This window comes from Chinchilla lanigera, unplaced genomic scaffold (genome assembly GCF_000276665.1).
Source record: "Chinchilla lanigera isolate Chin_1 unplaced genomic scaffold, ChiLan1.0 scaffold00060, whole genome shotgun sequence".
In the NCBI taxonomy this organism is placed as follows: Eukaryota; Metazoa; Chordata; class Mammalia; order Rodentia; family Chinchillidae; genus Chinchilla; species Chinchilla lanigera.
This window is the reverse complement of record NW_004955461.1, coordinates 13,704,272-13,717,178: the sequence shown is the minus strand read 5'-3', so window position 1 is coordinate 13,717,178 and position 12,907 is coordinate 13,704,272. Positions and strand designations below refer to the sequence as shown.

Below are 12,907 nucleotides of genomic sequence, written 5' to 3'. Positions count from 1 at the left end.
CATGGCAGAAGGACACAGCAAAGGAAAGCTCCTCCCTCATGGCAGCAAGAAAGTAAAGAGAGAGGGAGAGCAAGAGAACCAAAAAGAGCAGAAAGGGTTAGGGACAGAATGCCCCCTTGAGAGGGATCCCCAGTGACCTGCCTGCTCCAGCGGGGCCTAATAGCCCATTAAGCTTTGATCTCATCTATGCCTTAATCCGTTAATGAGATTAGTGCCTTCGTGATGTAATCACTTTTGTAGGACTCTCCTCTGAACATTGCTGCCTTGGGAGCAAGCCCTCATGTATGACTCTTTGAGGGTATCTTCATGTTTATACCATAACAACTTCTTTTTAAAAATACTAAGTCTTTCCATTGTTGAACATAGTACATTTCTATATTTATTTGTCTTCTTTACTATTATTGCATAAAACTTTATAATACTTTACCTAAGTGTATTATAACATTTTGTTACATTTATTCTGATCTGCATTGTAGACTATTAATATTATAAATTTATTTTATTAAAATTTCACCCTCTTAGTTAACATTTAGAAATATTGATGTTTTTGTTTTAACCCTTTATTCAATAACCCTTTGAACCTTGTTTTGCTAATTTTACCCCTGAAAAGCCAAAAAAGTTTACTGTTTTATTTTTCTTACCCCCACTACCACAATACACACAGTATAATTTGCATGAAAGCAGAGATCCTGTCTTTCCTGTTCATGTCCACATTCCAAGGGCTTAGAGTAGTGTGTAGCTCACAGGAAGGAATCGACTGATGTTATTTTAGGTGAATTAATTTATAACATTTTCAATTCTGGACAGAGAAAGTAATGCATGTCCACCCTACTAAGATAGGTCTCACAAACTGCTTTTTGTGACAGAGTGTATTTCCCTGGTAGTCTGAGCCTCTCCCCCAGCTTGACCCTAGTGTCCCACAGCAATTATGCTCTACTGTGCAGCTTGGCCTTTGCTCCCTTCTCTTAAACCCAGCAAGTCTGTCTATCCTACAAAGACTTGTTCTCATCCTAGTTCTTCCAGGAAGCTTTCTTGGAGTCTCTGTTCTTTAGAAAGATGGATCCAGAAAAACAAAAGCAAAAAGCAAACAAGAATTAAAAGTAAACTCTGTGCTCAAACAGAGCATGAACCTTAAAGAAAATCAAAGTGATGTGGAAAGATACATAAAGCAAATGATATTGTGGTGCACCCAAAATGGTCCTGCAGTCTGGGAAAAGAAATTAATTTATGAGTAACAGAAAACAAAGATCCACCAATATATCATCATGTCAGCGATTAGAAGGAATAGAAACACGAGGTCCAAACGCCCCCACACTCAGACAGTGAGTCAGAAAAACAATGAGAACAAAAATGTACTCTGTATTGAGGCTGCTCATTCTGGTGCAGTTTCTTAAGTACTGAGTTCTGCAAGTGAAAACAACATTTATTTGAGTCTTTTATTCCAGGCTTAAAAATATCACCTCAATTTCTCTCCTCTGATAAATGTTGTACATGTTTCCATTGCTGATGAAAGATTTTGCTGTGATTAAAGATTTCATGAAGTTATGACACAGGCAGAATAGATCTTCATTCTTGGAAGCTCATTTTTCTCTGAGCTGAGTAAAGAGGCTTCTTGTCGGCAGCTGTCAGAACTAATGAGTATTTTTCAGGTGCTGAAACTCTGGGGCATTCATTGCCACCCAGAGCTCCAGAATCAGCCAACACAAACCTGTCATCTGAAGATGGGTAGCATCACATCGACACCATAGTCTGCCCCCAAAATAGTGACACTGTGCTTCTGCCTCCGTCCTCCCTTCAGAAGTCACACATGCATGCCCTGAGAAATTGATACTTCACAGATTTCCTGTAGCCTTTTGATAGGGTACATATCTGTGTATGTGAATATGTGTGGGCCCTGGGCATACTAGGGCTGTGTACTGGTTCCTTTTCTAGAGAGAATAGGGGATGGGTGTGGCCTTGGGACCTAGTCTTTTTCTGCTGTGAAGGCAAAGGATCTAGAGCTCTAGGTCTGGAATCCTGGTCAGCACCCCTGGACCTTTGTTCCCTTCTGAGCCGCCTCTTCCTTGTGGCAAGTGTGGTATTGATGGCTGCCTCTTAGTGCTGTGGAGATGCAACCACGAGGTGTGGGCAGTGAGGTCAGTCCTCTTCCTTCTTTGGCTTGGCTTTCCCACGAACTAGCAAAGCCTTACCTACACTTGGGGATTGCATTTGCAATTCAAGTGCCTTTTGAAAGGTCATGTTTTGAAGTCACACAAGCTAGAAATGATCAGAGCACAGATCACTGCCTGATTACCAGCCCACTTCAGTTTACCCTGCCCCTTTAAGGAGGAAGGACAGTGCTTCTGCTAAGTTGCTGTCATCTTTGTCAGCTCTGGCCATGCTGTTTAAATCAGCAAACATCTATTGATTACCTGTCACATGCAAGCTGTGATACTTGATATTTGCAGTACTGTGTTGGGTTTAGGCAAGCATTCAAGTATAATGGAGACCTAATAAATAGTGGCTAACACAAATGAAGCATGTGTTGTTGGCTTTTTAAAAATATTTCACCCATACAGCTAATAAGACTGGAGGGAGGAGGCAGAGTGGGGCTATAACAACTGCTCTGGATATTGTAGGTTCTCAGGCTGCTTCTGGCCCATCTGCTATCGGCAACCTGAGTTTTCTTGGTTTGTCTCTGAATGGTTGCTGAGTTTCAAGGCGTGCAGCTCACTTCTAGGGTGGGAGGGAAAGGAACATGGGAAGCTATGGGTGGAATCTGTCTCTTCTCAAGGCAATGTCCTCTGTCTGGCATGAAAGTCTCCAGAACCTGTGTCTTGTTGGCTGGAACTTTACTGCATGTACCACCCCATTGCTGCAAGGAACAATGGAACTTGACTGTCTTCCTTTCCTCACCTCCCAAAGAATGAAGTTCCAAGCGGGTAGCTAGGTAAGCTATGTCATCTGTCACAGGTGAATGAGTATAGACATCTCAGGGTAGGAAACTCATAGTGGTATATGTATAAGCATTCATGATTTAGTTCTTTGTATTCTGGTTCCCATATCTTGCTTGTTACCTGATAGCCGAAAGGTTCCTATGTCAACAATGAGAGAAGTAGCTAAGATATTTTTCTCATTGCTGAGACAGTTCCTTATCTGGACATCACCTTCACTGATGACACCATGTGCCAGGTATGAGTATGATATTACTTGAGCTCAGCTTCTAGTTCTTGCCATATGCTGAGGCTTGGAGAATTGAGTTGCTTTCCAAGGCCACTTGCTTTGTAAAGGCTAAGTTGTAAGCATGTGTCCCTAGGGGCAAGGAGGAATCTGATATACAAACTCAATATTTAGAACTCACATTCACGTTCAGAATAAGTCTCCGTAATCCTTTGTGTTCAGTGGCATTTATGAAAAGGTAAATCACACTTCCACATATCTTGTAAAAGTGGAAAATTCTCAGAGAACAGAAAAAGGCAAAATTATTCTGCTTTTGCTGTTGGAGAATTCTGAACTTTCTCTTGTCTTTGCACACAGTACCCGGCAGTGCCACCTGCTTCTGGATGTCTTCAACTCCACAGAGCATGAGCTGACAGTCAGTGCCAGACGCAACGAGGAGCTCATCCTTCATGCTGGGGAGTGCCAGCGGTAAGTGGCCTGTGAATAGGGAGCCAAGGGGAAGTGAGAGCTGGTTGGGAGCATGACCAGGGCAGAGAGCATGCCAGCAGAGAGCATTCTCAGGGCTGTGGCATGTCCCTGAGCAGACAGAGCTCGCTGATGATGTTGGGAAGATGCAGAGCTCCTTGGTTGAGGCCTGGCCACTCCCCACACCAAGAAACTATGCCTCCAACTCTCCCCTGCATTTTAGGGGAATACTCTTCTAGATGGAAATTTTAAAAATTTTTAATTGCAAAATACTGCAAACATACAAAAATCAAACTAGCATATCTACATACTAGACTTAAGCATTTTTCTATATTTGCTCCAGAACTCTCTGTCTCTGTCTCTGTCTGTCTCTGTCGCTGTTTTATTTTAAAGAAATAATATTTTTTAAACAGCTGACATTAACATTAGTAGTCAACAGGGAAATGCAAATCCAGAGCCAAACTACAGTGAGATCTTATCACACATTTATCAGAATGGTTAAATTAAAAATGACAACAATGACTGTTGGTGAGGATGTGAAGCAACTGGAACTCTCACTCCTCGTTGTCAGGGGTATGAAATAGTACTGTCACTGTGAAAAAAATTCTGGCACTTTCTTAAAAATCTAAACATATCCTTTGCCCAGCTGTTGCAATCATATGTTTTATTCAAGAAAATTTAAAACATACATGATTACAGAAAGGCTTATACAACAATGTTCCTAAACCAAAAAATAGAAAGAACATTAGTGATACTTACAGAAGAATGTATGAACAATTTGTGGCATTTTCCTACAAACAGAGTAGTACCACAAAACAAAAATGAATGAACTACTCATATGAGAGAGCATGATAAATCTCAGGGGTGTTATGGGGCATAAAAGGAACCTTATTCCAAGGAGCATGTATTGTGTGATTTCATTTATGTGATACCCTGGAAAGAGCAGAATCTGTCTACGGTGGAAAAAGTGAGGACATCAGTTAGTTATTTCTGAGGGACTGGTATGGGTGTGACACAGAATAAGCAGAAGGTAACTTTCTGGGTGATGGTCGAGTGGGATAACTCAGGGGTTTGAGTTATACAAGTGTATACACTTGTTAAAACCCAGCAGATATTCACTTCTAACTTATACCTTTCCCTGTGTGTGAATTTCACATCAAAAGAAAAAATGGTCAACAGATTTGGGGCTTTATTTAAGATATACATGCTGAAGGACTTGGGGTCTGTCCTAGTTAGTTTCTTGTTGCTGGAACAAAAACGATATACCCACACATGACAGGAGGAAAGGTTCATTTTAAGCTCATAGTTTGTAGAGGTTTCAGTCCATAGTGGTGTGGCTCCAAGCCAGAGAGGCATGGTGGAAGGCCATGGCAGAGTAGAAACAATTTTTGGCATGACAGGCAGGAAGCAGCAGCCTTCATTTTGCTTCCCCTTTTGTTCTACCTGGGCTACAAGCCTATTGGTTGGTGCCACTCATACCCAAAGTGGGTCATCCCTCATCAACACCCAGCTGTGTTAAACCAGACAATGTGCTAATCCAGTATCACTCATCCCACCTGTGATCCAGTCACTCCCCGAAGCCCCACCTAGGAGTGCATGAGCCTTTGGGAAACATCTAGATATAGGCTATAACGGGATCTATGATGTCTACAGTAGTCTTTGAATTGCATAGCAGGTCAGATGGGTTAATAGGTAGGCAGAGAGAAGGGCAGAGGGACAGACAGAGAACAATGTTCACTGCAGTGTCTCCCAGTGGACACACAGTACAGTATTTACTGTGACATTCTTTCAACTTTATATGTGAGCGGTTTCAAAAGAAAATGTTGGGGAAAGTAAAATAAAACATAGCTAAATCCTAGTGCCCACCTACCTCATGCCATCTTCCTTTCATCCTCAGGTGGCTCATGTTTTGGTGGTGGTGGTGGTATCTACATGCATGTTTTATTTATTACTCTTACTGTCTCTCTCTCTATATATAGCCACAGCCAAACATTATTTTGAGAGTTTCCTTCCTTTAAAAAAATGACATGAGTGATTTTCTATCATATATATCCTTTAGAAACTTGCAATAAGCATTATACTTTGGAGCTAAATATGAATCTAATTCTTTCATTTGGACTGCTATTAATATTTCATTGTGTAAATATGGCACCTTATTCATTTCTATGCTAATGCATTTGCTATGAGGTGGCTTCCAGGGTATTTATATTTAATGTGATCGTTAATGACAAATGAATGTAAAGTGAGGCTGTGAAGCCCTGTAGCAGGACAGATTTGAGTGACAGTTGGAATTTGGAGACCCATTGGCTAGGGGGAGCACTTATGACCTTCCTTTGAGAGAAACCAGCAAACCCTCCCAGAAGCACACTTGTTGTCATCTTCTGGAATGAACTTGCCATCTTGGGGCAGTTGTGTGCGGGGTTTCCTGTGTTCTTTCTAGGGCTGTGCCCTGCAGGCTGGGCAGATGTGGGTCCGCTTTCTGAGGTCACTCACGTCACAAGGTGCTCTTCTTCTTATTGTGCAGGGAACTGCCTGACCTCTATCCCATCTCTGTCTAGATGTTTTGATGTAGTCCAAGAACCATGAGAACATAAATCTAGTCTTCTTATGATACTAGTATAAAACAGTTTTAAAAAATTATAGCTTGCTAACTTGTTTTGTGGAGTAAGCTCAAATTATTCTTGGCAATCGATAATTGAATGATATTAACAACACCAGTTGCAAATAATTGCAATTTGGTTATGTGCTTCAGGCCTCTTCTTTATTAAGCTTTTTGCTTAACTTCTCATTTCTGAATACTCCTAACTCATATATTCTTTTATTCATTCATAAAATATTCATTCAGTAAATATTGATACTTTGAGAACTAACTATGTGGTAAGCCCTGCATCAGGTGTCAGGAGTGCCATGATGAATACATAAGGACTCCAAATAGTAGGGGAGCAGCAACACAGTATGACAGTGAAGTATTTAACCCAGCTGGGTTGCCAGTGAGGATACCACCCCTTTGTTGCCCACTGAGGGCATCTTGCCCATCTGGTCAGGTAAGAGCAGTGGGTATATCAGAGGCCATGTATTACATCTACCTGAGAAGTCATCTTTGCTCTGTCCCCAGATGCCTACTAGCCTGTGGGGAATCTGCTGAAGTCTGCGTTGGGAAAATTCCAGTCCTGAAGGCCTAGGGTGCAGTTCTTAGGAAGCAGTTCAGGTGGAGGAAGCAGAAGAGGTTGTGACTTACTTGGCAGCATTGGGAAGCACCTTATGGACCTTGGCTTTGGGCATGGCCTCCATGTACCCAGTCTTTGCCTCCTCAGTGCCCTGTCTCTTCCCAGTGTCTGAGTTCAGCCTCTGACTCTAATCTGTCCTTCCTCTATGAGGAGCCTTCCATGCTGCTCCTCAGATTTCACTAGATGCTGAAGAAAGCTTCCCAAGAATGTAGGGGTGGGCTCTGGCTGTAGAGGGACAGGAAGTAGTGGCAGAAGTGGACTTCAAATTCTTACTTCATCTCCTCTGGTGGGTTATGCTCTCCCTAGCCCCTGGAAGTAGGTGAATGCACAATGTGTTTGCCTGGAGGGAGCACAGCCTAGGGTACAGAAGGAGCCACATTCCTGGAAATAGCATGGCTTCATTGCTGCCCCTTGCAAGGCTACTGCACTTGAGGCCAGCCTGCATTCCCAGACAAATACCTATTTCAGCTTGTTTTTCTTTTTCGGTTGAAATGGGTTTGACTCTTCCTTCTGGTAGAAGGAGATATGTTATCCAGCACAAAAGCCATGGATATAAACCAGTTCTGTTTATTTTTGCTTTCCCTGCTTTGTTCAACCTTCAGAAGGTTGTGGTCAGCATTGAAAATGACAACTTCAGCCAACAGAGAAAAGGGCAAGGGGATGCATTGGTCAGCTTTGTGTTAGTACAATGAAATGCCTGAGGCACCTAGCTTACACAGGACAAGGTTTATTTAGCTCAGGGGATTCACAGTCCAAATAGCACAGTGCAGCCTCTGCCAGGGCTGCCATTTGGCTGTATCACCCCTTGGTACATGGCAGATAGCAGTGACGGGAGCAAGCAAGCAATTACACGTGGACCAGGAGTGGAGCGAGAATGGGTGGGGCAAACTCAATTTTTATAGCCGTTTTCTTATGAGAATGACCAAGTCTACTTCCCAAGAGCCACCTTTGGAGCCTCCCCACCATACCTGAGGGATTCCTTCTATACTCCAGCCCCAAGCGCTCCACAGCACTTCCTACAGCACCACTCCAGAGATAAGGCCAGGGTGTAGTGGGCCCTTGGGAGCATGCAGACTCACCCAGAGCAAGGGAGTAGGAAACTATCCATCAGGGGCCAGGCTCTACCAAAGGTTAGGATGATTAGTAAATGTAGTGCTGTTTTTGGCCTCACAGTGCTTACATTTTGGTGTAGGAGAAACAGACAAACCGATGATTGTTACACAGCTTGAGGAGAATTGAAAGCACACAGGAAGGCATCCAGTCCAGGTTCAGGCCAGGGAGGCATCTGGGAAGGCCTCCTAGCAAAAGTGATATTTATTTGAACATGTCTTAGTCTATCCATGCCACTGTAACAAAACTCTGTAGTCTGTAGGGTTTATAAATGACAGGAATATATTTCTTACATTTCTTCCCAGATTGCTGACTTTTTCTGTATGCTGACATGCAAAGGTGAGGGAGCGCTTGGGCCTTCTCTTCTAGAGGCATGGGTCCGATTCACAAGAGCTCTGTTTGCCTGACCAGTCACTTCATTCCCCTGCCCCCCTAATCACATTGCACTGTGGATTAATATTGCAGTGTACAATTATGTGAATTTAGGAGGGACACAGATATTCAGACCGTTGTATTTTACCCCAGCTCCCCCAAATTCATATACTTCTCACTTGCACAGTGTGTCCATCTTATTCCAGGGTTAAGATCTTAACTTTCCAGGATTAGCATGTTTCCACTGGCTTGTACCACCAGTGGTTCAGAAGTGCCTGGCAGTGAGACATAGGTTACGGCCCCTTGTGAATATGTTAACTCAAGTCTAAAGCTCAGAGTCTCACCTCAATATCTAAATCAGATATGGTTTAGATTCAAGGTACAATTCATATTGAGGCAAATTCGTCTCCAGTTATGGGCCTGTGATATCAAATGGGTTATGTGCTTCCAAAATACAGTGGTGGCACAGGCATGGGACAGATGTTCCCATCACAAAATAGAGAAATGGGAAATAGGGAAAGAGTTACAGGTGCCGAGCAAGTCCAAAACCTAACAGGACAAACACTTAAATCTCAAGACTTAGGAATAGTCTTTTCTTGGCTTAGTGCTCTGCCTTCTAGATCCAACTGCATGTGGTTCCCCATTCTAGACCCACTAGAGTGTGAGGCCTGCCTTCCAGATCCATTGTGGCAGCCTTGATAGGCAGGGATTTGTCCTGCAAAGTTCTTGGAGATTCCAAAACCAGCTCTTTGCTTGTGTTTTACTGGGCTGGAATTGTACTAGGCCACTGTCCCAGTGGGGATGCCCCATGGCCTGTTCAGGATTCTCCCCTGTGATGGGAGGGGTGGCCCTGACAACTTCTGCATTGCTTCTAGGGTTATTATTCCATCTTCTTGGACAGTAGGTCCTGCTTTTATTGAGATGACTGACTAACCTGTGGTCCCTTTGCCCCTACCCTTCACATTTTCTCCCACCAGCCTCTCCTTTTCAAAATGGATAAGCTGAAAATATCACAAATCTTTAAGTTCTATTTTCTTTTTCAGTAATAGTTCTGTAAACATTTTTCTCTTTTCTCATTTTGCTGTAAGAGGTCAAGAGACCATAAGCCGCACCTTCCAACCTGGCTTAGATGTTTTGTTTAGCCAGACATCCACTGTCAGCACTCACAGGCCCTACTTCCCATGAAATGGAGGACGTGAACACCAGTGACCCTCATCCTTGCTGTGTCACATTGGGTAGCCTTTTTACCACCGAACTGGAGAGTGTTCCTTATTTTTGTCTGTAGCCTCTTCAGAATGGCCGTTGTCATCTGTTGTGGCTTGTGTCTAGATGTCCTCCCAAAGCCTCATGCAATCATAGTGGGGCTTTTTTCAGACCTGGCTGGACCTAGGGTGTGTGATACTGGCATTATGGGTATATGGTATATGGTAGTAAATTAGGCCACCGGTTGGAATTAATGTAGTTCTGGGTGTGGTTGACTGGATTTACTGAAGACAGAAGCCCTACCCTGTGTGTGGGTGGCACCACTCCAGAGATTTATAGCCTGGATAGCATAAGAGGGAAAGATGGGAGGTAGGCTGCTTGCTGCCTTCTCCCTGTCACGCTGTGAACTGTCTCTCCTCTGTGACACCCCTCTGCCATGCCACCCTGCCTTCAAGCCAGCTGACTGTGCAGTGAAACCTCTACAGATGATGAGCTGAAATAGACCTTTTTTTCCTTTAACTTGTGGGTGTCGCATATTTTGTCTCAACAAAAAAAGTAACTAAGATACCATCCATGTCTCTGTCAGCATTCCTAGGATGTTCTCTAAGAAGATTGAGGCTTTTTCATAGTTCTCTCTTTTTCCTTTCTGGGACCTCCCCAGAATTGCCCTTAGCAGTCTGCTCATGGCAACACAGGCCTTTTCTGATGTGCAACTCACAGCTCTGCTGTCTTTCTGTTATCAGCTCCAGAGCTGCTCCAGAGTTGTTGGCATTTGTTAGAATAGCACCCCTCCCTCAGTGCCAGTTTCTTGCCATAGTCCATTTGGGCTGTTGCTTATTTTATAAAGAATAGAAATTGGTTTCTCGTAGTTCTGGAGACTGGACACCTGAGATCAAGGCAGCTTCATACCCAGGGTCTGCTGAAGACTGCTTTCTAATTTGCAAATGGCAGCTTCTTATAGTGCCCTCATGTGATGAGAGGGGCAGAGATCTTTCTTGTGCCTCTTTTATAAGGACGCTAATCTCATTCATGAGGGCAAACCCCTCATAACATACTCACCTCCCAAAGTCACCCTCATCTCCAATGTTGTCATCATGGGGGTTAGAATTTTAACAATTGAATTCAAGGGGGGGGAGCACTGCACACCTTCAGCCCATAGAAAAACTTGCTAGATAATATGACTAGGGAGCAGTACAAGCACAAGGACCAGGTGTGTGGAGGTGTGCATGCATGTGTGTATGTGAGTGTGTGTGTATGCGTGTATGTATGTGTCTATACAGGGAGTAGAGTGAAAGAGTTGTTCATAGACTATGAATATGAATTATTAATGCTAATAAGTGAAACAAATCAGATTTGCATGTGTAAATATTGTATCGTCTCCCTAGTGTAAGAAATTGAAGGAGTAAAGAAGATCCAAAATGTACAACAGGTATTGTAAAAGGGAAAGAAACTGCTCAAAAGGGAAGAGCAACTGGGATGGGGGAAAGGAGAAAAGAAAAAAGGGAAAAGAAAATATATATACTGCATACACAAGAGAGCTAAGATAATTATACTACTAATTTCTATTAGTTCATTGAAAGGAGTGGTTTGTGCTTATATTGCTTGATCAATTTTGCATGCCTGTATCTTGCAATCTGAGCAACTGCTTTGAAGATAACAATATGCAATATAATAACCATTGTTAATTTCCTATTATCTTATTTTGAAATTCTGTGTTTTTTTTTTTATTGGTTTTTGTCTCTTTAAAATAAAGAAATTAGAAAACTACTCTCTTCACTGTATTTCTTAGGGATATCTTTTCAAACTTGTAAAATACAGCATTTCAGCAAATGGACGTAGAAAGTACTTTTCCACCTTCCTAATCTCTTCTTTTAAAGGTCTTTTGGAAATAAGTGAGTCATCTCTCAGTCTCTGAGTTTCTGGGACAAGCTTGGTGCGTCAGTTCTGTAATTAAGGACCGTCAGTTAACTTTACTTCTGCCCAACATGATTTGTGCTACTTGGTCTGCAGTGATTACATTTCCTAGGCTTCATGCTCTCAATTGTGACAATGGAAATGCCACCCCAGCCATGCTGGGTGTACTGACTATCCGTTTCAGTCTAAGCCTGGTATCATCCACATGCTCAGCATCTTTCGTCTCCATGGTGGTTCTTCGAGGAGGGGGCTGTGTGCCTGTTTTCCCTGTGAGGAAGAAAAGTCACTTGGCAAATGCCATGCAGTTAGTGAGAGCTGGGCCTCAGGTTCTGAGCAGCAGCCGCACCCCTCTTTGCAGGAGTCACCCACAGTAATTTAGGCTGCGTGCCACAAAACTGATGTCCCGTCTTTATCAAGTCTCAAAACATGACCAGAAACACTAGAGGGTGAAGGAATGGCATAAACTTTCTCAAGGAAATACAATGGCACCAGCAGCAAATATACTGGAAAATTAAGATATGATAATTATTGTGGAGTTTTTTGCTTAATTACCAAACCATTAAAATTAAATTTTACAATATCCTTCATTTATACGTAAATCTCTGTATAATTTATGGTAATAGATGTTATCTCATTACATGCTTCGGAATACTGGGTTTTGCTACCCACTCCCTCACCACAGAAGTGCTAAATTGTCCTGCAGAGGACTTGGCATCAAAGCATCCAAACACCTTCATCCCAGGGGAGAGTTACGGCTGGCAGCGTCTGAGGGGGTCATCCCTGTCACCTGTCTTTGCAGTGCTCCCACAGGGATCAGAGGCAGTTTTGGTGCAGGAGGCTGGGAAGAGTCCTGTGGTCATCTGTAGCACCACATCTCGCTGCCCTGATGCTCCCTTTGGGGTGCTGCGGCACTGGTTATTCTGTTGTGTCCCACATTTCTGTTTGTTCTGGCCCACAACTGCTCCATAGCTCAAATATCTAATTTCCCCTCCAAGCCATCCCTAGTTTTGTTTCTCGTTCAGTTCCTTCAAACACTGAAAAGAACCTTGTGAATCATCAAATGGATATTTAATTGTGTGGAACCCTGTTTTATTGCTAGTTGTTATTTAATGCCATTTATACTATTTTAGCACTTTTCAATCCCTCTACCCGGCGTTTACTCTGCAATCTTCCTGAGTTATGAATGATTTTTTTCTATGCTGTTGGATTTTCTGTGTACCTAGTTTTTTTAATCTGAAAGGAAGATGGTAGATTCTTTGTGCTCTTGCCCTTCCTACCGAGTCTCAGATCACTTAGCAAGCCTTACAGGGCTCCTGGTCTCCTGTCCAGAGCTCTCGCCATCACCCTAGGCTAGCTCCTTGCTAATTAGAAGCTTTTAAAGTTTCCTTGAGAGAAACCGAGGTAGCTCTTGAGGGGACAGGAACCTCCTAACCACAGTGGGTGGGCAGAGGGCATAG

At 43.0% G+C, this 12,907-nt stretch overlaps 1 protein-coding gene across 5 annotated transcripts in view; it reads left to right on the top strand.

The window, feature by feature from the left end:
• The window catches only part of Trappc9 (trafficking protein particle complex 9), a 632,072-nt gene that overhangs the window by 412,981 nt on the left and 206,184 nt on the right, over nt 1-12,907 (top strand). For all 5 annotated transcript variants that reach the window (XM_013521334.1, XM_013521333.1, XM_013521332.1 and 2 more), the window contains one exon: nt 3,517-3,627. In XM_013521334.1, the coding sequence (XP_013376788.1) occupies nt 3,517-3,627 (111 nt within the window). The remainder of the gene's footprint in view (nt 1-3,516; nt 3,628-12,907) is intronic.